The sequence below is a fragment of the Hyla sarda genome, chromosome 4 (assembly GCF_029499605.1).
Source record: "Hyla sarda isolate aHylSar1 chromosome 4, aHylSar1.hap1, whole genome shotgun sequence".
Lineage (NCBI taxonomy): Eukaryota > Metazoa > Chordata > Amphibia > Anura > Hylidae > Hyla > Hyla sarda.
This window is the reverse complement of record NC_079192.1, coordinates 23,561,533-23,588,973: the sequence shown is the minus strand read 5'-3', so window position 1 is coordinate 23,588,973 and position 27,441 is coordinate 23,561,533. Positions and strand designations below refer to the sequence as shown.

General features: G+C 40.7%; 1 protein-coding gene across 1 annotated transcript in view; it reads right to left on the bottom strand.

The window, feature by feature from the left end:
• Positions 1 to 12,390: 12,390 nt before the first annotated feature.
• AP1S1 (adaptor related protein complex 1 subunit sigma 1) overlaps positions 12,391 to 27,441 on the bottom strand; it is a 33,144-nt gene continuing 18,093 nt past the window's right edge. Inside the window, exons 3-5 of the mRNA XM_056569099.1 lie at positions 25,163 to 25,271; positions 19,286 to 19,423; positions 12,391 to 13,080 (exon numbers count right to left, since the gene is read on the bottom strand). Coding sequence (XP_056425074.1) covers positions 13,033 to 13,080; positions 19,286 to 19,423; positions 25,163 to 25,271 — 295 coding nt within the window. The 3' untranslated portion in view covers positions 12,391 to 13,032. The remainder of the gene's footprint in view (positions 13,081 to 19,285; positions 19,424 to 25,162; positions 25,272 to 27,441) is intronic.

The window sequence follows — 27,441 nt, the reverse complement described above, 5'->3', positions numbered from 1 at the left end:
ATACAAGAATATAACTACTATAATACTGCCTCCTATATACAAGAATATAACTACTATAATACTGCCTCCTATATACAAGAATATAACTACTATAATACTGCCTCCTATATACAAGAATATAACTACTATAATACTGCTCCTATATACAAGAAAATAACTACTATAATACTGCTCCTATATACAAGAATATAACTATTGTAATACTGCCTCCTATATATAAGAATATAACTACTATAATACTGCGCCTATATACAAAAATATAACTACTATAATACTGTCTCCTATATACAAGAATATAACTACTATAATACTGCTCCTATATACAAGAATATAACTACTATAATACTGCTCCTATATACAAGAATATAACTACTATAATACTGCCTCCTATATACAAGAATATAACTACTATAATACTGCTCCTATATACAAGAATATAACTACTATAATACGTCTCCTATATACAAGAATATAACTACTATAATACTGCTCCTATATACAAGAATATAACTACTATAATACTGCTCCTATATACAAGAATATAACTACTATAATACTGCTCCTATATACAAGAATATAACTACTATAATACTGCCTCCTATATACAAGAATATAACTACTATAATACTGCTCCTATATACAAGAATATAACTACTATAATACTGCTCCTATATACAAGAATATAACTACTATAATACTGCTCCTATATACAAGACTATAACTACTATAATACTGCTCCTATATACAAGAATATAACTACTATAATACTGCCTCCTATATACAAGAATATAACTACTATAATACTGCCTCCAATATACAAGAATATAACAAATATAATACTGCTCCTATATACAAGAATATAACTACTATAATACTGCCTCCTATATACAAGAATATAACTACTATAATACTGCTCCTATATACAAGAATATAACTACTATAATACTGCTCCTATATACAAGAATATAACTACTATAATACTGCTTCTATATACAAGAATATAACTACTATAATACTGCTCCTATATACAAGAATATAACTACTATAATACTGCTCCTATATACAAGAATATAACTACTATAATACTGCTCCCTATTTACAAGAATATAACTACTATAATACTGCTCCCTATATACAAGAAAATAACTACTATAATACTGTCTCCTATATACAAGAATATAACTACTATAATACTGCCTCCTATATACAAGAATATAACTACTATAATACTGCCTTCTATATACAAGAATATAACTACTATAATACTGCACCTATATACAAGAATATAACTACTATAATGCTGCCTCCTATATACAAGAATATAACGACTATAATACTGCTCCTATATACAAGAATATAACTACTATAATACTGCCTCCTATATACAAGAATATAACTACTATAATACTGCCTCCTATATACAAGAATATAACTACTATAATACTGCCTCCTATATACAAGAATATAACTACTATAATACTGCTCCTATATACAAGAAAATAACTACTATAATACTGCTCCTATATACAAGAATATAACTATTGTAATACTGCCTCCTATATATAAGAATATAACTACTATAATACTGCGCCTATATACAAAAATATAACTACTATAATACTGTCTCCTATATACAAGAATATAACTACTATAATACTGCTCCTATATACAAGAATATAACTACTATAATACTGCTCCTATATACAAGAATATAACTACTATAATACTGCCTCCTATATACAAGAATATAACTACTATAATACTGCTCCTATATACAAGAATATAACTACTATAATACTGCTCCTATATACAAGAATATAACTACTATAATACTGCCTCCTATATACAAGAATATAACTACTATAATACTGCTCCTATATACAAGAATATTACTACTATAATACTGCTCCTATATACAAGAATATAACTACTATAATACTGCTCCTATATACAAGAATATAACTACTATAATACTGCTCCTATATACAAGAATATAACTACTATAATACTGCCTCCTATATACAAGAATATAACTACTATAATACTGCCCCTATATACAAGAATATAACTATTATAATACTGCCTCCTATATATAAGAATATAACTACTATAATACTGCGCCTATACACAAAAATATAACTACTATAATACTGTCTCCTATACACAAGAATATAACTACTATAATACGTCTCCTATATACAAGAATATAACTACTATAATACGTCTCCTATATACAAGAATATAACTACTATAATACTGCTCCTATATACAAGAATATAACTACTATAATACTGCTCCTATATACAAGAATATAACTACTATAATACTGCTCCTATATACAAGAATATAACTACTATAATACTGCTCCTATATACAAGAATATAACTACTATAATACTGCTCCTATATACAAGAATATAACTACTATAATACTGCTCCTATATACAAGAATATAACTACTATAATACTGCTCCTATATACAAGAATATAACTACTATAATACTGCGCCTATATACAAGAATAAAACTACTATAATGCTGCCTCCTATATACAAGAATTTAACTACTATAATGCTGCCTCCTATATACAAGAATATATCTACTATAATACTGCTCCTATATACAAGAATATAACTACTATAATACTGCTCCTATATACAAGAATATAACTACTATAATACTGCGCCTATATACAAGAATAAAACTACTATAATGCTGCCTCCTATATACAAGAATTTAACTACTATAATGCTGCCTCCTATATACAAGAATATATCTACTATAATACTGCTCCTATGTACAAGAATATAACTACTATAATACTGCTCCTATATACAAGAATATAACTACTATAATACTGCTCCTATATACAAGAATATAACTACTATAATACTGCTCCTATATACAAGAATATAACTACTATAATGCTGCCTCCTATATACAAGAATATAACTACTATAATGCTGCCTCCTATATACAAGAATATATCTACTATAATACTGCCTCCTTCGTACAAGGGTATAGCTAAAGTAACATTGAGGTGGGTAACCTAGAATTACATGAGATGGTAGGTCGTCCATTTTCGGCCACCCATGGACTTCTTTTCTTATTTCTGATTGCTTGACGTGAAGCTGATGTTGCGGTTGTATTCCGTACACGAGGGCGCCGTGTTCTCCCATAATCCTTGTACTTTAGTTAGGAATGATTGAAGCGGATACATTATGATCTCGTTTTGTTTATATAGAGACACAGACAAGACCTCCATATAGAACATTTCCACAATTCCGGTTGTTCGTTGGACGCCATGATGCCCGTATAAAGGATCATGAATGACTCCAGTAATGCAGTTTCATCTATTCCTATGCAAATTTTAATTCGCCCAAATTGCTGACACATTGTTTCTCAACCAGGGTGCCTCCAGCTGTTACAAAACTACAACTTCCAGCATGCCCGGACAGCATATGCTGGAAATTGTAGTTTTGCTGGAGAAACTATGACAAAGTGTCCCCTTATCTCTCCATGTGTGTCACACTCATTAATATCCCCTCATCTATCTTGTGTCAATCACTAGTGTTCCCTCATCTCTGCCTGTGTCAGCCATAGGTGTCCCCACATTCCTCCGTGTCAGTCATTAGTGTCCCCTTATCTCTCCCTGTGTTACAGTCATTAGTGTCCCCTCATCCCTACCTGTATCAGTCATAAGTGTCCCAACATTCCTCCATGTCACAGTCCTTAGTATCCCCTCATCTCTTCGAGTGTCAGTCCTTAGTATCCCCTCATCTCTCCGTGTGTCAGTCATAAGCGTCCCCTCATCTCTCCGTGTGTCAGTCATTAGTATCCCCTCATCTCTCCGTGTGTCAGTCATAAAAGAGTCCCCTCATCTCTCCGAGTGTCAGTCATTAGTGTCCCCTCATCTCTCCGTGTGTCAGTCATAAAAGAGTCCCCTCATCTCTCCGAGTGTCAGTCATTAGTGTCCCCTCATCTCTCCGTGTGTCAGTCATTAGTATCCCCTCATCTCTCCGTGTGTCAGTCATAAAAGAGTCCCCTCATCTCTCCGAGTGTCAGTCATTAGTGTCCCCTCATCTCTCCGTGTGTCAGTCATAAGCGTCCCCTCATCTCTCCCTGTGTCAGTCATTAGTGTCCCCTCATCTCTCCCTGTGTCAGTCATTAGTGTCCCCTCATCTCTCCCTGTGTCAGTCATTAGTGTCCCCTCATCTCTCCGTGTGTCAGTCATTAGTGTCCCCTCATCTCTCCCTGTGTCAGTCATTAGTGTCCCCTCATCTCTCCGTGTGTCAGTCATTAGTGTCCCCTCATCCCTATCTGTATCAGTCATAAGTGTCCCAACATTCCTCCATGTCACAGTCCTTAGTATCCCCTCATCTCTCCGTGTGTCAGTCATAAGTGTCCCCTCATCTCTCCGAGTGTCAGTCATTAGTGTCCCATCATCTCTCCGTGTGTCAGTCATTAGTGTCCCCTCATCTCTCCGTGTGTCAGTCATAAGCGTCCCCTTATCTCTCCCTGTGTCAGTCATTAGTGTCCCCTCATCTCTCCGTGTGTCAGTCATTAGTGTCCCCTCATCCCTACCTGTATCAGTCATAAGTGTCCCAACATTCCTCCATGTTACAGTCCTTAGTATCCCCTCATCTCTCCGTGTGTCAGTCATTAGTGTCCCCTCATCTCTCCGTGTGTCAGTCATTAGTGTCCTCTCATCTCACCGTCAGTCATTAGTGTCACCTCATCTCACCGTGTGTCAGTCATTAGTGTCCCCTCATCTCTCCGTGTGTCAGTCATTAGTGTACCCTCATCTCTCCGTGTGTCAGTCATTAATGTCCCCTCATCTCTCCCTGTGTTAGTCATTAGTGTCCCCTCATCCCTACCTGTGTCCCAACATTCCTCCATGTCACAGTCTTTAGTATCCCCTCATCTCTGTGTGTCAGTCATAAGTGTCCCCTCATCTCTTTGTGTGTCACTCATTAGTGTCCCCTCATCTCTCCCTGTGCCAGTCATGTGTCCCAACATTCCTCCATGTCACAGTCCTTAGTGTCCCCTCATCTCTCTGTATCAGTCATAAGTGTCCCCTCATCTCTGTATGTCAGTCATTAGTGTCCCCTTATCTATGTGTCAGTCATAAGTGTCCCCTCATCTCTTCGTGTGTCAGTCATAAGTGCACTCTCATGTCGCCATGTCGGTCATTAGTGTCCCCTCATCTCTCCGTGTCAGTCATTAGTGTCCCTCTCCAGATAAGGAACACATCATCTATGCATCACCACCACTTCACCACTAGGTCGAAGTGGGGCGATACATAGATAGATGTTTCCTCCTTGGCGCCCACGAAGAGGTTTGCATACGTGGGCACCACGTTCGTGCCCATTGCGGTACCCGCTATTTGGGCATACAGTTGCTCATTGAAGGAGAAGTAATACAACCTCTAATGTCTTATTGAAGGCCTCCATGTTTACGTAACAAATTAGTGAAGGCAAATGTTGCTCCAACTTCATCTACATGACAATCTTTCCTTACAGTGCAAAGTAAGGGCTCGTATCCATGCAGAAATTGCTCTTATATGATCAAGGGACCCACTTTCAAACATCCAGGTACAGGCCGGGAATATGAGATTAAGTCCTACCTGACCTAAACCATGGATCACGTGATTTGTGTGTTAAGTTGCCCATGCGAAACCACTCATGTTTAAAAATTGTATAACCCAGCATAGATAGTCCATAAGGAAAATACATCTTGATCGGTCTCAACATTTTTTAGAGGCCGGCCACACGAAAAAAGATCTAAGGTTTACACTCCTAGACCATATCCCTCCATTAACATATTTGGGGGGATCGTACTAGTATACTCAAGAAGCGCGAACTGCGCTGGATATATACACTTAACTCCCTTTGCCCACAGGGGGTTAATGTGGAATTTGTTGTAACAACTAATATTTTAAATGTATTTGCCTGAGATTTTTCTAGATTCTGATTATCAGTTTATAACATTTAGCGATACACATATTTTGCAAAGCCGATTGTTTTTATAGACAAGTTCACTAGAAGAGGCGGTGTACAAAATTAGTATAAACCGGGACAAGAGTCAGTCAATATACGGTCTCTCTTATGGTTGTTAATTTTATACATGTGTAAAGATTGTAATGCTGGAACTTGAGGGTTGGGCTCCCTAATTCTGGTTCACTTGCGGTTTTCCGTTAACACGGACTCTGCAGTCACCAGAAGTGAGCCTAACTTTGTGCGATTTGCACGGAGTAGAGACTCAGATGCCAGCCAGACCTGCCCTCAAGTTCAGTAAATTACTGTCAGGCGCATATATTCACATTGCGCAGTTTGCCAGTACCCATTATGGTGCCACATATTCGCATTTGCGCATGGACACCAGGAGAGCCGTTACTATGGTGCTAGTGATGCCGTCCCATGATTGGTCCTTAAATCTAGTGAGTCATAGGCACGCGTGTGCACTGACACACAGAACGGCATGGAATGCCGGGGATCTGAGGCGGCATTCTACGCCATTACTGTACAAACTGTTATGCCCAGGAACTCAAGTATGTATACTCCGCCTTCCTCCTAATCAATTTTAAACACAATGTCACTGCACTGAATTATATGCACTTACTGTCAGGATGTTAACACCTAATGCACAAGTAACATCCTGACATATAAGCTAAGCACTTTCTGATGAATAATGTATCTTGAGATACATGTATTTTATGATGTTTTTTGCAGTGTTTTCATTATGTTAATTAATTGACCAATGTATACCACACGTATAAGTACTTTGCCAGTATCACTGATGTTAAAGGAGTAGTCCAGTGGCGACTCAGTGGTGAACAACTTATCCCCTATCCTAAGGATAGGGGATAAGTTGCAGATCGCGGGGGGTCCGACCGCTGGGGCCCCCTGCGATCTCCTGTACGGAGCCCCGACAGCCCGCGGGAAGGGGGCGTGTCGACCTCCGCACGAGGCGGCGGCCGACACGCCCCCTCAATACAACTCTATGGCAGAGCCGATGCGCTGCCTTCGGCAATCTCCGGCTTTGCCATAGAGATGTATTCAGGGGGCGTGTCGGCCGCCGCCTCGTGCGGGGGTAGATACCCGCTATCTGGGCGGAGAGCCGGGCCCCGTACAGAGAGATCGCAGGGGGCCCCAGCAGTCGGACCCCCCGCGATCTCAAACTTATCCCCTATCCTTAGGATAGGGGATACGTTTTTCACCACTGGACTACCCCTTTAAGCTTGAGAAAGACTGCAAGTGACCAGCCGAAACGTCGCTATTACCATCAGGCTAATAAACTTCACCTACCGTAAGTTTCACATATCTTGAAGTGCTGTAGAATTTCTTTACGGTATGGATACCTATATATATATATATATATATATATATATATATATATATATATATATATATATACACATATACACACACACACACAATTAATTATATATCTATATACATATCTATCTATAATATTTGTGTGTATATATCAAAAAATTATATATTTATTAAGCCAAATAAATATTTATTTAGCCAAAGTCTGTCCGGGCATGCTGGGAGTTGTAGTTTTGCAGCAGCTGGAGACACACTGTTTGGAAAACACTGCCATGGGGACTATTATATACAATCTTGTGATGACACTGATCAATAGGAGCCTATAGCACAGCATTGATCAGTGTTATCTGCGCTCCATTACTACTGAGGCTGCCTGCATTAATGGAACGCAGATCCGACAGGACTGAGGCAGGTAGGGACCTTCCACCCGTCCTCTCTGTTGATCCGGACTCCACCACGTTTCTGCCATGAATGTCCCCGATCACCTCCATTGAGCTACTGGCACTTGGTTTTGGCATTTTAGATGCCGCAATCAACTATGATCGCAGCGTCTAAAGGGTTAATGCTGCCCATCACCCAGTTCAGTGACGACTAGCATTAGCCAATATGAAGCAAGCTCAGCTCTTGCGCTCGCTTAATAGACATGCCGCACGGCCGCGCCATGTATTGGTGGGGTTAATCACCTGATCCCAGCACTAGGTACTGCTGGGAGGAGAAACAGTAAGACGTAGACTGAAGGGGCCGAGCGGGGCCACACAGGAGCAGAGCCTGCAGCCCCTTGTCGGCTCCCATGCAAGCAGCTCCCTCCAGCGTGTGGCCCACTCTTTCTCCTCCCACCAGTGCCTACATAATCGCAAAACTTAGCGATGGGCTTAAAGGGGTATTCCAGGCCAAAACTTTTTTTATATAACAACTGGCTCCGGAAAGTTAAACAGATTTGTGTTAAAAAATCTTAATCCTTACAATAGTTTTTAGCTTCTGAAGTTGAGTTGTTGTTTTCTGTCTAACTGCTCTCTGATGACTCACGTCCCGGGAGCTGTACAGTTCCTATGGGGATATGTTTTCCCATCATGCACAGCTCCCGGGACGTGACATCATCATTTAGCAGTAAGACAGAAAACTTCAGAAGCTAATAACTATTGGAAGGATTAAGATTTTTTAATAGAAGTAATTTACAAATCTGTTTAACTTTCCGGAGCCAGTTGATAAAGGTTTTTCCTGGAATACCCCTTTAATTATTATATTGCAGTCTGCAATCATTATTCGATCCAGACATAGGGCTGCACAATAATATATACAGTCATGGCCGTAAATGTTGGCACCCCTGAAATTTTTCTAGAAAATGCAGTATTTCTCACAGAAAAGGATTGCAGTAACACACGTTTTCTATACACATGATTATTACCTTTGTGTGTATTGGAACTAAACCAAAAAAGGAGGAAAAAAACTAATTGGACATAATGTCACCAAACTCCAAAAATGGGCTGGACAAAATTATTGGCCCTTTCACCTGGGGCAAGTAACATTGTGTGTCTGTGTGTGCCACACTAAGCATGGACATCAGAAAGAGGAGAAGAGAACTGTCTGAGGACTTGAGAACCAAAATTGTGGAAAAATATCAACAATCTCAAGGTTACAAGTCCATCTCCAGAGATCTAGATTTGCCTTTGTCCACAGTGCGCAACATTGTCAAGAAGTTTACAACCCATGGCACTGTATCTAATCTCCCTGGGCGTGGACGGAAGAGAAAAAGTGATGAAAGGTGTCAACACAGGATCGTCTGGATGGTGAGTAAGCAGCCCCAAACAAGTTCCCAAGATATTCAAGCTGTCCTGCAGGCTCAGGGAGCATCAGTGTCAGCGTCAACATTTAAATGAAACGCTATGGCAGGAGACCCAGGAGGACCCCACTATGGAGGACACCCAGGAGGACCCCACTATGGGGGAGACCCAGGAGGACCCCACTATGGCAGGAGACCCAGGAGGACCCCACTATGGAGGAGACCCAGGAGGACCCCACTATGGCAGGAGACCCAGGAGGACCCCACTACTGACACAGACATAAAAAAGCAAGACTACATTTTGCCAAAATGAACTTGAGTAAGGCAAAATCCTTCTGGGAAAACATCTTGTGGACAGAAGAGACCAAGATAGAGCTTTTTGGTAAAGCACATCATTCTACTGTTTACCAAAAACAGAATGAGGCCTACAAAGAAAAGAACACAGTACCTACAGTGATATATGGTAGAGGGTCAATGATGTTTTAGGTTGTTTTGCTGCCTCTGGCACTGGGGGCCTTGAATGTGTACAAGACATCATGAAATCTGAGGATTACCAATGGATTTTGGGTCGCACTGTACAGCCCAGTGTCAGAAAGCTGGGTTTGTGTCTGAGATCTTGGGTCTTCCAGCAGGACAATGACCCCAAACATACGTCAAAAAGCCCCCAGAAATGGATGGCAACAAAGCGCTGGAGAATTCTGAAGTGGCAGCAATGAGTCCAGATCTAAATCCCATTGAACACCTGTGGAGAGACCTTATAATTCCTGTTGGGAAAAGGCGCCTTCCAATAAGAGAGACCTGGAGCAGTTTGTAAAGGAAGAGTGGTCCAACATTCCGGCTGAGAGGTGTAAGAAGCTTATTGATGGTTATAGGAAGCCACTGATTCCAGTTATTTTTTCCAAAGGGTGTGCAACCAAATATTATGTTAAGGGACCAATAATTTTGTCCAGACCATTTTTGGAGTTTGGTGACATTATGTCCAATTTGCTTTTTTTCCTCCCTTTTTTGTTTAGTTCCAATACACACAAAGGGAATAACCATGTGTATAGCAAAGCATGTGTTACTGCAATCCTTTTCTGTGAGAAATACTTCATGGTCTTGAAAAATTTCAGGGGTGCCGACATATACGGCCATGACTGTAGATCAATTTCTATCTCCAATCTCTCTCTCATATCTACAGTAACGGCCATAAATGTTGGCACTAGAGATGAGCGAACTTACAGTAAATTCGATTCGTCACGAACTTCTCGGCTCGGCAGTTGACGATTTATCCTGCATAAATTAGTTCAGCTTTCAGGTGCTCCCGTGGGCGGGAAAAGGTGGATACAGTCCTAGGAGACTCTCTCCTAGGACTGTATCCACCTTTTCCAGCCCAACGGAGCACCTGAAAGCTGAACTAATTTATGCAGGATAAGTCAGCGACCTCCAAGCCGAGAAGTTTGTGACGAATCGAATTTACTGTAAGTTCGCTCATCTCTAGTTGGCACCTCTGAAATTTTTCTAGAAAATGAAGTATTTCTCACAGAAAAGGATTGCAGTAACACATGTTTTGCTATACACATGTTTATTCCCTTTGTGTGTATTGGAACTAAACCAAATAAAGGGAGGGAAAAAGCAAATTGGACATAATGTCACCAAACTCCAAAAATGGGCTGGACAAAATTATTGGCACCCTGAACTTAATATTTGGTTGCACACCCTTTGGAAAAAATAACAAATCAGTTGCTTCCTATAACCATCAATAAGCTTCTTACACCTCTCAGTCGGAATGTTGGACCACTCTTCCTTTACAAACTGCTCCAGGTCTCTCTTATTGGAAGGCGCCTTTTCCCAACAGCAATTATAAGATCTCTCCACAGGTGTTCAATGGGATTTAGATCTGGACTCATTGCTGACACTTCAGAATTCTCCAGCGCTTTGTTGCCATCCATTTCTGGGGGCTTTTTGACGTATGTTTGGGGTCATTGTCCTGCTGGAAGACCCAAGATCTCAGACACAAACCCAGCTTTCTGACACTGGGCTGTACAGTGCGACCCAAAATCCATTGGTAATCCTCAGATTTCATGATGCCTTGTACACATTCAAGGCCCCCAGTGCCAGAGGCAGCAAAACAACCCAAAACATCATTGACCTCCACCATATTTCACGGTAGGTACTGTGTTCGTTTCTTTGTAGGCCTCATTTTGTTTTCGGTAAACAGTAGAGTGATGTGATTTACCAAAAAGCTCTATCTTGGTCTCATCTGCCCACAAGACGTTTTCCCAGAAGTATTTTGGTTACTCAAGTTCATTTTGGCAAAATATAGTCTTGCTTTTTTATGTCTCTGTGTCAGCAGTGGGGTCCTCCTGGGTCTCCTCCATAGCGGGGTCCTCCTGGGTCTCCTCCATAGTGGGGTCCTCCTGGGTCTCCTCCATAGCGGGGTCCTCCTGGGTCTCCTGCCATAGTGTTTCATTTCATTTAAATGACGACGGATAGTTCTCGCTGACACTGATGCTCCCTGAGCCTGCAGGACAGATTGAATATCTTTGGAACTTGTTTGGGGCTGCTTATCTACTATCCGGACAATCCTACGTTGACACCTTTAATCAATTTTTCTCTTCCGTCCACGCCCAGGGAGATTAGATACAGTGCCATGGGTTGCAAACTTCTTGACAATGTTGCGCACTGTGGAGAAAGGCAAATCTAGATCTCTGGAGATGGACTTGTAACCATGAGATTGTTGATATTTTTCCACAATTTTGGTTCTCAAGTCCTCAGACAGTTCTCTTCTCCTCTTTATGTTGTCCATGCTTAGTGTCCACTCCATTTTTGGAGTTTGGTGACATTATGTACAATTTGCTTTTTTCCCTCCCTTTTTGGTTTAGTTCCAATACACAAAAAGGGAATAAACATGTGTATAGCAAAACGTGTGTTACTGCAATACTTTTCTGTGAGAAATACTTCATTTTCTAGAACAATCTCAGGGGTGCCAACATTTACGGCCATGACTGTATATATCTATCTATATTTATTCATTTATTTTAGGGCTGCACAATATATCATAACCAGATAGAGAAGGGGCTTATTATGCTCTTCTCATTGCTCGTTCTAACAATTGGCAGACCCCGACTGATCAAAACTTTTGACATGTATCTACAACATATCAAAAATGTTTAGTTTAGTTTTTTAAAGTGACAGTACCCACTTAATCCAAACATTAATTAAAACATCCGTCCCAACTGTGAGTACCCAGCCAACCTGCAGAAGTCTTGATGAAGTAACACAGGCGGGGTCGGAGGTCATTTAGCAGCACTCATGTTTTATTCCAGAAGTTCGTGCAGTTGTGGTCGTGGGAAGGAGAGGGGGTGTCATGTACGTCTTCAAAAGGGACGCCGACGGCAAGAAGTGATTCACGATGGTCACGTCTATCCCTCCTACCTATCCAGAATCTTTACGGAGAACCCGGACAGTCAGCGAGCGAGAGACTTCAAGATGAAAGACAGATTAAGTGCCCAACACCAAAAAATGTGCAAAAAAATTGAAAATAATAAAAATCAGTATAGTGTGTGTTGCAACCAACTGTGTACAAAAACGTAAAATTATTGTCTAAATCACGTGTTCCGTAGGGCGCGGGGGGGGGGGGGGGTACGGGGGCAGCTGATTGAGAAAGTGCAATTGGTCCCTTTCGTTCATCTTCGCTTGGAAACTGTACAGAGAGAAGACAAGCAGCTACGTAGGTGTAGACACAGAGCGATGGCGGGTCCGAGCCGGCAATGGTCAGCGCGCAGGTGGGTGGCCGCCGGGCATGTGGACAAGGGAGGTCTTGCAGTGATTGTAAAAGAAGAAAAAAGGGGGGGGGGTGTTGGTAAATTTTGGGAAGGGGAATGTAAATAGGAATTTGGTTGAAAATAAAGGGAAGGGAGGGAGAGGTCCTCTGTGTATCAAGCCAGTCCCATCTCTTCTAGAACGCTGCGCGGTGACTCATCCTCCTGCAGAGAAACAACATCAGTCAGACAGGAACACAGCAAATGTACAGTCACCCCACCAGCAGAATAGTGAGTGCAACTCTGGAGTATAATACAGGATATGACTCAGGATCAGTACAGGATAAGTAATGTATGTACACAGTGACCTCACCAGCAGAATAGTGAGTACAGCTCTGGAGTATAATACAGGATTTAACTCAGGATCAGTACAGGGTAAGTAATGTATGTACACAGTGACCTCACCAGCAGAATAGTGAGTACAGCTCTGGAGTATAATACAGGATATAACTCAGGATCAGTACAGGATAAGTAATGTAATGTATGTACACAGTGACCTCACCAGCAGAATAGTGAGTACAGCTCTGGAGTATAATACAGGATATAACTCAGGATCAGTACAGGATAAGTAATGTAATGTATGTACACAGTGACCTCACCAGCAGAATAGTGAGTACAGCTCTGGAGTATAATACAGGATATAACTCAGGATCAGTACAGGATAAGTAATGTAATGTATGTACACAGTGACCTCACCAGCAGAATAGTGAGTACAGCTCTGGAGTATAATACAGGATATAACTCAGGATCAGTACAGGATAAGTAATGTAATGTATGTACACAGTGACCCCACCAGCAGAATAGTGAATACAGCCCTGGAGTATAATACAGGATATAATCAGGATCAGTACAGGATAAGTAATGTAATGTATGTACACAGTGACCCCACCAGCAGAATAGTGAATACAGCCCTGGAGTATAATACAGCATGTTTTGTGTTATGATGTTCTGCAGCAGCTAAGGTGTGTATCCAGAGCTGCAGAGATTAATCAACTATCAATAAAATTCGATAACAGGATTCGTTGCCGTCGAATCCCAGTATTGAATAATCGTTAGGGGCGTGGCCAGTCGTTAGGGGTGTGGCCAAATACAATATTCCTACTATTTTTTAATACGTTCCCTGCCTTTTAGCCCTCAGCCTGCCCCTATATGTCCTTTTAAAATAAGCTGTCGGCCTGCGGTCTACCTGCAGCACTGAGGCCACGGCAGGAGTCATGTCAGGAAGCCGGCACTGCCTCCTTGTCGCCTCTGGTGACCAGAAATCTCTGGTCTTGACATTTCGGGAGCCCCCCCTGTCCGGCCAGAAACTGACAAATCGTCCTGGTGCAGGAGGACGGCCATGACACCAAGGTCTGTGAACCGCTCCTTCTCTCCTGCAGGCTCCTAGGTTAACTCTTCACAATACTGTCCCCACTTCCTTCCTCCCTCCAGTTAACCCTTCCCTGGTCCCCTAATCCCGTTTTGGGGCATTATCCGATTAATCGATTAAAAGGAAATAAATACCTAAATAAATAAATAAATAAATAAAACTGTCAATTTTAACAATATCATTGTTAGTTGCAGTCCTAGTATTGTGATGTTCTGCAGCAGATGTGGTGTGTTATGATGTTCTTCAGCAGCTGAGGTATGTATTATGGTGTTAGGTGGTAGCTGCGGTATGTATGTTCTGCAACAGCCCAGTAATGTATATAATGTTCTGCAGCAGCTGAGGTATGGATACAATGTTCTGCAGTAGCTGAGGTGTGTATATAATGTTCTGCAGCAGCTGAGGTGTGTATATAATGTTCTGCAGCAGCTGAGGTGTGTATATAATGTTCTGCAGCAGCTGAGGTGTGTATATAATGTTCTGCAGCAGCTGAGGTGTGTATATAATGTTCTGCAGCAGCTGAGGTATGTATATAATGTTCTGCAGCAGCTTAGGTATGTATATAATGTTCTGCAGCAGCTGAGGTGTGTATATAATGTTCTGCAGCAGCTGAGGTGTGTATATAATGTTCTGCAGCAGCTGAGGTGTGTATATAATGTTCTGCAGTAGCTGAGGTGTGTATATAATGTTCTGCAGCAGCTGAGGTATGTATATAATGTTCTGCAGCAGCTTAGGTGTGTATATAATGTTCTGCAGCAGCTGAGGTGTGTGTATATAATGTTCTGCAGCAGCTGAGGTGTGTATATAATGTTCTGCAGCAGCTGAGGTGTGTCTATAATGTTCTGCAGTAGCTGAGGTATGTATATAATGTTCTTCAGTAGCTGAGGTACGTATATAATGTTCTGCAGCAGCTCAGGTGTATATAATGTTCCGCTACAGCCCAGATATGTATATAATGTTCTGCAGTAGCTGAGGTGTGTATATAATGTTCTGCAGCAGCTGAGGTATGTATATAATGTTCTGCAGCAGCTGAAATATGTATATAATGTTCTGCAGCAGCTGAGGTATGTATATAATGTTCTGCAGTAGCTGAGGTATGTATATAATGTTCTGCAGTAGCTGAGGTATGTATATAATGTTCTGCAGCAGCTGATGTATATAATGTTCTCCAGTAGCTGAGGTGTGTATATAATGTTCTGCAGTAGCTGAGGTATGTATATAATGTTCTCCAGTAGCTGAGGTGTGTATATAATGTTCTGCAGTAGCTGAGGTGTGTATATAATGTTCTGCAGTAGCTGAGGTGTGTATATAATGTTCTGCAGTAGCTGAGGTATGTATATAATGTTCTGCAGTAGCTGATGTATATAATGTTCTGCAGTAGCTGAGGTGTGTATATAATGTTCTGCAGTAGCTGAGGTATGTATATAATGTTCTGCAGCAGCTGAGGTGTGTATATAATGTTCTGCAGTAGCTGAGGTGTGTATATAATGTTCTGCAGTAGCTGAGGTATGTATATAATGATCTAGCAGTAGCTGAGGTATGTATATAATGTTCTGCAGTAGCTGAGGTATGTATATAATGTTCTGCAGTAGCTGAGGTGTGTATATAATGTTCTGCAGCAGCTGAGGTATGTATATAATGTTCTGCAGCAGCTGAGGTATGTATACAATGTTCTGCAGCAGCTGAGGTGTGTATACAATGTTCTCCAGCAGCTGAGGTGTGTATATAATGTTCTGCAGTAGCTGAGGTGTGTATATAATGTTCTGCAGCAGCTGAGGTATGTATATAATGTTCTGCAGCTGAGGTATGTATATAATGTTCTGCAGCTGAGGTATGTATATAATGTTCTGCAGCTGAGGTGTGTATATAATGTTCTGCAGCTGAGGTGTGTATATAATGTTCTGCAGCTGAGGTGTGTATATAATGTTCTGCAGCTGAGGTATGTATATAATGTTCTGCAGCAGCTGAGGTGTGTATATAATGTTCTGCAGTAGCTGAGGTATGTATATAATGTTCTGCAGTAGCTGAGGTGTGTATATAATGTTCTGCAGCTGAGGTGTGTATATAATGTTCTGCAGCAGCTGAGGTGTGTATATAATGTTCTGCAGCTGATGTATATAATGTTCTGCAGTAGCTGAGGTGTGTATATAATGTTCTGCAGCTGAGGTATGTATATAATGTTCTGCAGCTGAGGTGTGTATATAATGTTCTGCAGCAGCTGAGGTGTGTATATAATGTTCTGCAGCTGATGTATATAATGTTCTGCAGTAGCTGAGGTGTGTATATAATGTTCTGCAGTAGATGAGGTGTGTATATAATGTTCTGCAGCTGATGTATATAATGTTCTGCAGCAGCTGAGGTGTGTATATAATGTTCTGCAGCAGCTGAGGTGTGTATATAATGTTCTGCAGCAGCTGAGGTATGTATATAATGTTCTGCAGCAGCTGAGGTATGTATATAATGTTCTGCAGCAGCTGAGGTATGTATATAATGTTCTACAGCAGCTGAGGTGTGTATATAATGTTCAGCAGTAGCTGAGGTACGTATATAATGTTCTGCAGTAGCTGAGGTGTGTATATAATGTTGTGCAGCAGCTGAGGTATGTATATAATGTTCTGCAGCAGCTGAGGTGTGTATTTAATGTTCTGCAGCTGAGGTGTGTATATAATGTTCTGCAGTAGCTGAGGTGTGTATATAATGTTCTGCAGCTGAGGTGTGTATATAATGTTCTGCAGCAGCTGAGGTATGTATATAATGTTCTGCAGCTGAGGTATGTATATAATGTTCTGCAGCTGAGGTATGTATATAATGTTCTGCAGCAGCTGAGGTGTGTATTTAATGTTCTGCAGCTGAGGTATGTATATAATGTTCCGCAGCAGCTGAGGTGTGTATTTAATGTTCTGCAGCTGAGGTATGTATATAATGTTCCGCAGCAGCTGAGGTGTGTATATAATGTTCCGCAGCAGCTGAGGTATGTATATAATGTTCTGCAGCAGCTGAGGTATGTATATAATGTTCTGCAGCAGCTGAGGTGTGTATATAATGTTCTGCAGTAGCTGAGGTGTGTATATAATGTTCTGCAGTAGCTGAGGTGTGTATATAATGTTCTGCAGCTGAGGTATGTATATAATGTTCTGCAGCAGCTGAGGTGTGTATATAATGTTCTGCAGCAGCTGAGGTATGTATATAATGTTCTGCAGCAGCTGAGGTGTGTATATAATGTTCAGCAGTAGCTGAGGTGTGTATACAATGTTCTGCAGCAGCTGAGGTATGTATATAATGTTCTGCAGCAGCTTAGGTATGTATATAATGTTCTGCAGTAGCTGAGGTGTGTATATAATGTTCTGCAGCAGCTGAGGTATGTATATAATGTTCTGCAGCAGCTTAGGTATGTATATAATGTTCTGCAGTAGCTGAGGTGTGTATATAATGTTCTGCAGCAGCTGAGGTATGTATATAATGTTCTGCAGTAGCTGAGGTGTGTATATAATGTTCTGCAGTAGCTGAGGTGTGTATATAATGTTCTGCAGTAGCTGAGGTACGTATATAATGTTCTGCAGTAGCTGAGGTATGTATATAATGTTCTGCAGCAGCTGAGGTGTGTATATAATGTTCTGCAGTAGCTGAGGTATGTATATAATGTTCTGCAGTAGCTGAGGTGTGTATATAATGTTCTGCAGCAGCTGAGGTGTGTATTTAATGTTCTGCAGTAGCTGAGGTGTGTATATAATGTTCTGCAGTAGCTGAGGTATGTATATAATGTTCTGCAGCAGCTTAGGTATGTATATAATGTTCTGCAGCTGAGGTGTGTATATAATGTTCTGCAGCAGCTGAGGTGTGTATATAATGTTCTGCAGCAGCTGAGGTGTGTATATAATGTTCTGCAGCTGAGGTGTGTATATAATGTTCTGCAGCTGAGGTGTGTATATAATGTTCTGCAGCTGAGGTATGTATATAATGTTCTGCAGCAGCTGAGGTATGTATATAATGTTCTGCAGCAGCTGAGGTATGTATATAATGTTCTGCAGCAGCTGAGGTATGTATATAATGTTCTGCAGCAGCTGAGGTATGTATATAATGTTCTGCAGCAGCTGAGGTGTGTATATAATGTTCCGCAGCAGCTGAGGTGTGTATATAATGTTCTGCAGCAGCTGAGGTATGTATATAATGTTCTGCAGCAGCTGAGGTATGTATATAATGTTCTGCAGCAGCTGAGGTATGTATATAATGTTCTGCAGCTGAGGTATGTATATAATGTTCTGCAGCAGCTGAGGTATGTATATAATGTTCTGCAGCAGCTGAGGTGTGTATATAATGTTCCGCAGCAGCTGAGGTGTGTATATAATGTTCTGCAGCAGCTGAGGTGTGTATATAATGTTCCGCAGCAGCTGAGGTGTGTATATAATGTTCTGCAGCAGCTGAGCTGTACTCCTATCTCCCTTCTTCTGTATCTTCACAGATCATCTGTTGTCCTGTTCTCCGTTCCGTCCCATCATCACCTCATAATCATTAATAACCCTCGCTCTCCCATCTATCACTGAGGGCCATATATCATCATCATCATCACCATCATCCTCCTCCTCGCTGCCAGCCCCCCCCCCCCCCTCTTATGAAGCGGCGCTGTCGCTCTTCCTATCCTAAATCATTATTCGCCCGGGCTGCCTCCGATTCCCATTCATCATCTCATTCCCTTTGTGAGCAGTGCACACACGGGTTCTGCCGCTAGTACCCAACCCCCCCTACATTAAATGAGATCCCCCCCCCCCCCCCAGACTTTCTCCTCCGCTCGTAATCTCCCCACCGCACACTCTTCATCTCCCTCCCACTCTATCTCCTGTGTGGAAATTTCTTGCTATGAAAGTGAGTGGGTGGGAGTCAGTGAGCTGTGACAGGACAAGAGATGGGTGATTCATCCACTGCAGAGAAACGGGGTGGGGGGAGCGGGAGAAAGGAGACACAAAGGAAAGGAAGGAGCGACAAGCAGACAACGGGGGGCGCACTCACCTCCTGGAGCATATCCGACTGCTCTATCGCCTTCAGGACGCTCTTCTTGGACGTGTCTTGGATCTCGCCCCCCATCAGGAACTCGTCCAGGATAAAATAAGCCTTCTCAAAGTTAAATATGATGTCCAGCTCACACACCTGTAGGGGGCGACACAGCAGATGGCGTCTGACACTACAAGCCAACACTATCTTTAATTGGGATAATCAATGAAACTAAAAAAGCGCATTCACTCCGGGTCGGATTACGGGCGACCACCGGGCCAACAGCGTGTGACGTCACGCCTCCGGCACTAGTGCGACGCCACGCCTCCGCCCCCCCGTGCGACGCCACGCCCCCTCCCGTAGGCTTGCATTGAGGGGCGGAGCATGACGTCACACGGGGGCGGAGGCGTGACGTCACACGCCGCCGGCCCGGTGGTCGCCCATAATCAGACCCGGAGCGAACACGCTCCGGGGACTGATTACAAACTGGGTGCCGCGTGCAAGATCCCGGGGGTCCCCAGCGGCGGGACCCCCGCGATCAGGCATCTTATCCCCTATCCTTTGGATAGGGGATAAGATGTGTAAGCACCAGAGAACCCCTTTAAAGGAGTACTCTGCCCCTAGACATTTTATCCCCTCTCTAAAGGATAGGGGATAAGATGTCTGATCGGGGGGGGGGGGGGGGGGGTCTCCCTGCTGCACCCGGCGCTTGTTTAGAGCGTTGGGTGCAGCGCAGGAGGCTCGTGACGTCATGGCTACACCACGCTTGTGACATCACGGCCACGCCCCCTCAATGCAAGTATATGGGAGGGGGCGTGACTGCAGTCACGCCCCCTCCCATAGCCTTGCATTAAGGGGGCGTGGCCGTGACATCACGAGCGGGGTGTGGCCATGACATCACGAACCCCGCATAGCCAGTCATCCGGCTCGGAATAAAGTTCGCTCCGTGCACCGGATGTCTGGGGTGCCGCAGCAGAGATCGAGGGGGTCCCCAGCGGTAGGACCCCCGCCATCAGACATCTTATCCCCTATCCTTTGGAGAGGGAATAAAATGTCTAAGGGCGGAGTACCCCTTTAAAATCACAGCATATAAAAAGGAAATATCCCCAGTCGTTTTGTGTATACAGCTCCAATGCAACACACTCTGCTCTACTGTCTGTAGATGATCGGGAAGAAGGGTCATAGGAATAAAGGGACGTAGAGTCAGACTACAGAGGGGATCATTGTAGTCTGTTACCATGGAGAAAGAGAGGCTGGCATTGGTGCTGTGTACAATAAACAGGGGGAGAGGATGTATTCTTACTTTACTGCAATGGTGGAGAATGGAGGGAAAGGGGTCAACAAGGAAGTATAGTAGTTATATTCTTGTATATAGGAGCAGTATTATAGTAGTTATATTCTTGTATATAGGAGGCAGTATTATAGTAGTTATATTCTTGTATATAGGAGGCAGTATTATAGCAGTTCTATTCTTGTATATAGGGAGCAGTATTATAGTAGTTATATTCTTGTATATAGGAGCAGTATTATAGTAGTTATATTCTTGTATATAGGAGCAGTATTATAGTAGTTATATTCTTGTATATAGGGAGCAGTATTATAGTAGTTATATTCTTGTATATAGGTGGCAGTATTATAGTAGTTATATTCTTGTATATAGGAGCAGTAATATAGTAGTTATATTCTTGTATATAGGAGGTAGTATTATAGCAGTTATATTCTTGTATATAGGAGCAGTATTATAGTAGTTATATTCTTGTATATAGGAGCAGTATTATAGTAGTTATATTCTTGTATATAGGAGCAGTATTATAGTAGTTATATTCTTGTATATAGGAGCAGTATTATAGTAGTTATATTCTTGTATATAGGGAGCAGTATTATAGTAGTTATATTCTTGTATATAGGAGCAGTATTATAGTAGTTATATTCTTGTATATAGGAGCAGTATTATAGTAGTTATATTCTTGTATATAGGGAGCAGTATTATAGTAGTTATATTCTTGTATATAGGTGGCAGTATTATAGTAGTTATATTCTTGTATATAGGAGCAGTATTATAGTAGTTATATTCTTGTATATAGGAGCAGTATTATAGTAGTTATATTCTTGTATATAGGAGCAGTATTATAGTAGTTATATTCTTGTATATAGGAGCAGTATTATAGTAGTTATATTCTTGTATATAGGAGCAGTATTATAGTAGTTATATTCTTGTATATAGGAGCAGTATTATAGTAGTTATATTCTTGTATATAGGAGCAGTATTATAGTAGTTATATTCTTGTATATAGGAGCAGTATTATAGTAGTTATATTCTTGTATATAGGAGCAGTATTATAGTAGTTATATTCTTGTATATAGGGAGCAGTATTATAGTAGTTATATTCTTGTATATAGGAGCAGTATTATAGTAGTTATATTCTTGTATATAGGGAGCAGTATTATAGTAGTTATATTCTTGTATATAGGTGGCAGTATTATAGTAGTTATATTCTTGTATATAGGAGCAGTATTATAGTAGTTATATTCTTGTATATAGGAGGTAGTATTATAGCAGTTATATTCTTGTATATAGGAGCAGTATTATAGTAGTTATATTCTTGTATATAGCAGTATTATAGTAGTTATATTCTTGTATATAGGAGCAGTATTATAGTAGTTATATTCTTGTATATAGGAGCAGTATTATAGTAGTTATATTCTTGTATATAGGAGCAGTATTATAGTAGTTATATTCTTGTATATAGAAGTATTATAGTAGTTATATTCTTGTATATAGGAGCAGTATTATAGTAGTTATATTCTTGTATATAGGAGCAGTATTATAGTAGTTATATTCTTGTATATAGGAGAAGTATTATAGTAGTTATATTCTTGTATATAGGGAGCAGTATTATAGTAGTTATATTCTTGTATATAGGTGGCAGTATTATAGCAGTTATATTCTTGTATATAGGAGCAGTATTATAGTAGATATATTCTTGTATATAGGAGGTAGTATTATAGCAGTTATATTCTTGTATATAGGAGGCAGTATTATAGTAGTTATATTCTTGTATATAGGAGCAGTATTATAGTAGTAATATTCTTGTATATAGGAGCAGTATTATAGTAGTTATATTCTTGTATATAGAAGTATTATAGTAGTTATATTCTTGTATATAGGAGCAGTATTATAGTAGTTATATTCTTGTATATAGGAGCAGTATTATAGTAGTTATATTCTTGTATATAGGAGCAGTATTATAGTAGTTATATTCTTGTATATAGGAGAAGTATTATAGTAGTTATATTCTTGTATATAGGGAGCAGTATTATAGTAGTTATATTCTTGTATATAGGTGGCAGTATTATAGTAGTTATATTCTTGTATATAGGAGCAGTATTATAGTAGATATATTCTTGTATATAGGAGGTAGTATTATAGCAGTTATATTCTTGTATATAGGAGCAGTATTATAGTAGTTATATTCTTGTATATAGAAGTATTATAGTAGTTATATTCTTGTATATAGGAGCAGTATTATAGTAGTTATATTCTTGTATATAGGAGGTAGTATTATAGTAGTTATATTCTTGTATATAGGAGCAGTATTATAGTAGATATATTCTTGTATATAGGAGTAGTATTATAGTAGTTATATTCTTGTATATAGGAGCAGTATTATAGTAGTTATATTCATGTATATAGGAGCAGTATTATAGTAGTTATATTCTTGTATATAGGAGCAGTATTATAGTAGTTATATTCTTGTATATAGGTGGCAGTATAATAGTAGTTATATTCTTGTATATAGGAGCAGTATTATAGTAGATATATTCTTGTATATAGGAGCAGTATTATAGTAGTTATATTCTTGTATATAGGAGCAGTATTATAGTAGTTATATTCATGTATATAGGAGCAGTATTATAGTAGTTATATTCTTGTATATAGGAGCAGTATTATAGTAGTTATATTCTTGTATATAGGTGGCAGTATAATAGTAGTTATATTCTTGTATATAGGAGCAGTATTTTAGTAGATATATTCTTGTATATAGGAGCAGCATTATAGTAGTTATATTCTTGTATATAGGAGCAGTATTATAGTAGTTATATTCTTGTATATAGGAGCAGTATTATAGTAGTTATATTCTTGTATATAGGAGCAGTATTATAGTAATTATATTCTTGTATATAGAAGCAGTATTATAGCAGTTATATTCTTGTATATAGGAGCAGTATTATTGTAGTTATATTCTTGTATATAGGAGCAGTATTATAGTAGTTATATTCTTGTATATAGGAGCAGTATTATAGTAGATATATTCTTGTATATAGGAGCAGTATTATAGTAGTTATATTCTTGTATATAGGAGCAGTATTATTGTAGTTATATTCTTGTACATAGGAGCAGTATTCTAGTAGTTATATTCTTGTATATAGGAGCAGTATTATAGTAGATATATTCTTGTATATAGGAGCAGTATTATAGTAGTTATATTCTTGTATATAGGAGGCAGTATTATAGTAGCTATATTCTTGTATATAGGAGGCAGTATTATAGTAGCTATATTCTTGTATATAGGGACCAGTATTATAGTAGTTATATTCTTGTATATAGGAGGCAGTATAATAGTAGTTATATTCTTGTATATAGGAGGCAGTATAATAGTAGTTATATTCTTGTATATAGGAGCAGTATTATAGTAGTTATATTCTTGTATATAGGAGCAGTATTATAGTAGTTATATTCTTGTATATAGGAGCAGTGTTATAGTAGTTATATTCTTGTTTATATGGAGCAGTATTATAGTAGTTATATTCTTGTATATAGGAGTAGTATTACAGTAGTTATATTCTTGTATATAGGAGTAGTATTATAGTAGTTCTATTCTTGTATATAGGAGGCAGTATTATAGTAGTTATATTCCTGTACAAAGATGGCAGTATTATAGTAGATATATTCTTGTATATACGAGCAGTATTATAGTAGGTATATTCTTGTATAAAGGAGCAGTATTATAGTAGTTATATTCTTGTATATAGGAGGCAGTATTATAGTAGTTATATTCTTATATATAGGAGCAGTATTATAGTAGTTATATTCTTGTACATAGGAGCAGTATTATAGTAGTTATATTCTTGTATATAGGAGCAGTATTATAGTAGTTATATTCTTGTACATAGGGAGCAGTATTATAGTAGTTATATTCTTGTATATAGGGGCAGTATTATAGTAGTTATATTCTTGTACATAGGGGGCAGTATTATAGTAGATATATTCTTGTATATAGGAGGCAGTATTATAGTAGTTATATTCTTGTATATAGGAGCAGTATTATAGTAGTTATATTCTTGTATATAGGAGCAGTATTATAGTAGTTATATTCTTGTATATAGGAGCAGTATTATAGTAGGTATATTCTTGTACATAGAAGGCAGTATTATAGTAGTTGTATTCCTGTACAAAGATGGCAGTATTATAGTAGTACAATCTGTAGTACAAATCTGACTTCCTGGCAGCTCCTCCTTAGAGAAAGACATAGTAAAGCTGGCATTTGTCTAGCTGTGATGCCTGACAGACCAAGCTGTCTAATGAAGCAAGAAGTTCACACAAATGTATAAAGTGATAGGAGACAAGAAGAGGAGACAGAGCGGAGCAGCAGTGGGGCCGAGCGATACACGTGGTGAACTACATAAGAGGCTCCTGACGGGGAGGATTACACGCGCAGCTTGTGATCGTTGGTAAACCTAATTACAGAGCGTGGATTAATTCTCGTGAGGTGAGGGAGGGGGGGTGTATTCGAGGTGAACACGGGGGAGGGTGCGCTGTCCACCTCCATCACTAAGCCCACTTCATCGCCCCCCCACCGCCTCTGGCTGAGCGTGCCTGGCAGAGAAACTTACGCTGCCGAAATACTTGTCCAGTAGCTCCACGTATCGGTGGATCAGCTCCAGGGTCAGCAGCTCATTATCCTGATCTTCTACGGCACAACAGAAATACAGGCTGGCGTATCTAGGAGAAGGAGATACAATGGGGGAGGAAGGAAGATGCAGTCGGTTAACGCGGTGTATTAAGACATTGGGAGGGGGCGCTATACCTTAGGAAAGTGTTTGCCACCTAGGATGCCTCTAGCTGTTGCAAAACTACAACTACCAGCATGCCCGAACAGCCTTCGGCTGTCCGGGCATGCTGGTAGTTGTAGTTTTGCAACAGCTGGAGGCACACTGGTTGGGAACCACTGGTATACCCTAAAACTGCTCTAAAATTCTTAAAGGGGTACTCCCATGGAAATGTATTAATTTTTTCCTCAACTGGTGCCAGAAAGTTAAACAAATTTGTAAATTACTTCTATTAAAAAAATAAAAATCTTAATCCTTCCAGTACTTTTTAGGGGCTGTATACTACAGAGGAAATGCTTTATTTTTTGGATTTCTCTTCTGTCACGAGCACAGTGCTCTCTGCTGAACTCTGCTGTTCATTTTAGGAACTGTCCAGAGCAGGAGAAAATCCCCATAGCAAATATATGCTGCTCTGGACAGTTCCTAAACTGGACAGCAGAGGTCAGCAGAGAGCACTGTGCTCGTGACAGAAGAGAAATCCAAAAATTAAAGCATTTCCTCTGTAGTATAGAGCCCCTAAAAAGTACTGAAAGGATTAAAGGACATCTGCAGCGTTACAAACACTTATCCCCTATCCTCAAGATTGGGGATAAGTGTTTGATCGCGGGGGGTCCGAATGCTGGGGCCCCCGGCGATCTCCTGTACAGGGCCGCGGCTCTCCCGTGCAGGGGGCGTGCCAGCCGCAGCATGACGCTGCGGCCGGCACGCCTCCTCCATACATCTCTTTGGGAGAGGCGGGGAGGCAGCATTCGTGCCTCCCCGCAACCCCCATAGAACTGTATGGGGATAGGGAGGAGACGGGGCGTCACCATGGGCGCTAATGCCGGCGCCGCGTTAGGGAGATCGAGGGGGGTCCCAGCGGTCAGACCCCCCCCCCCGCGATCAAACACTTATCCCCTATCCTGTGGATAGAGGATAAGTGTAATGCCGCTGCAGTTGTCCTTTAATAGAAGTAATTTACAAATCTGTTTAACTTTCTGGCACCAGTTGATTAAAAAAAAATGTTTTCCACGTGAGTACCCCCTTTAACCCCTTAAGGACCAAGCGTTTTTCTGTTTTTACACTTTTGTTTTTTCCTCCTTACCTTTTAAAAATCATAACTCTTTCAATTTTGCACCTAAAAATCCATATTATGGCTTATTTTTTGTGCCACCAATTCTACTTTGTAATGATATCAGTAATTTTACCCAAAAATTGATGGCGCAATGGGAAAAAAAAATAATTGTGCGACAAAAAAAAAAAAAAAACACACCATTTTGTAACTTTTGGGGGCTTCCGTTTCTACGCAGTGCATATTTCGGTAAAAATGACACCTTATCATTATTCTGTAGGTCCATACTGTTAAAATGATCCCCTACTTACCGTATATACTCGAGTATAAGCCGAGTTTTTCAGCACGATTTTTCGTGCTGAAAACACCCCCCTCGGCTTATACTCGAGTGAACTCCCCCACCCGCAGTGGTCTTCAACCTGCGGACTTCCAGAGGTTTCAAAACTACAACTCCCAGCATGCCAGGGCAGCCATCGGCTGTCCGGGCTTGCTGGGAGTTGTAGTTTTGAAACCTCCGGAGGTCCGCAGGTTGAAGACCACTGCGGCCTTCAACATCATCCAGCCCCCTCTCACCCCCCTTTAGTTCTGAGTACTCACCTCCGCTCGGCGCTGGTCCGGTCCTGCAGGGCTGTCCGGTAAGGAGGTGGTCCGGTGAGGAGGTGGTCCGGGCTGCTATCTTCACCGGGGAGGCCTCTTCTAAGCGCTTCGGACCCGGCCTCAGAATAGTCACGTTGCCTTGACAACGACGCAGATACGTCGTTGTCAAGGCAACGGCTCTATTCCGGGCCGGAAGCGCAGAGAAGAGGCGCCCCCGGTGAAGATAGCAGCCCGGACCACCTCCTCACCGGACCACCTCCTTACCGGACAGCCCTGCAGGACCGGACCAGCGCCGAGCGGAGGTGAGTACTCAGAACTAAAGGGGGTGAGAGGGGGCTGGATGATGTTGAAGGCCGCAGTGGTCTTCAACCTGCGGACCTCCGGAGGTTTCAAAACTACAACTCCCAGCAAGCCC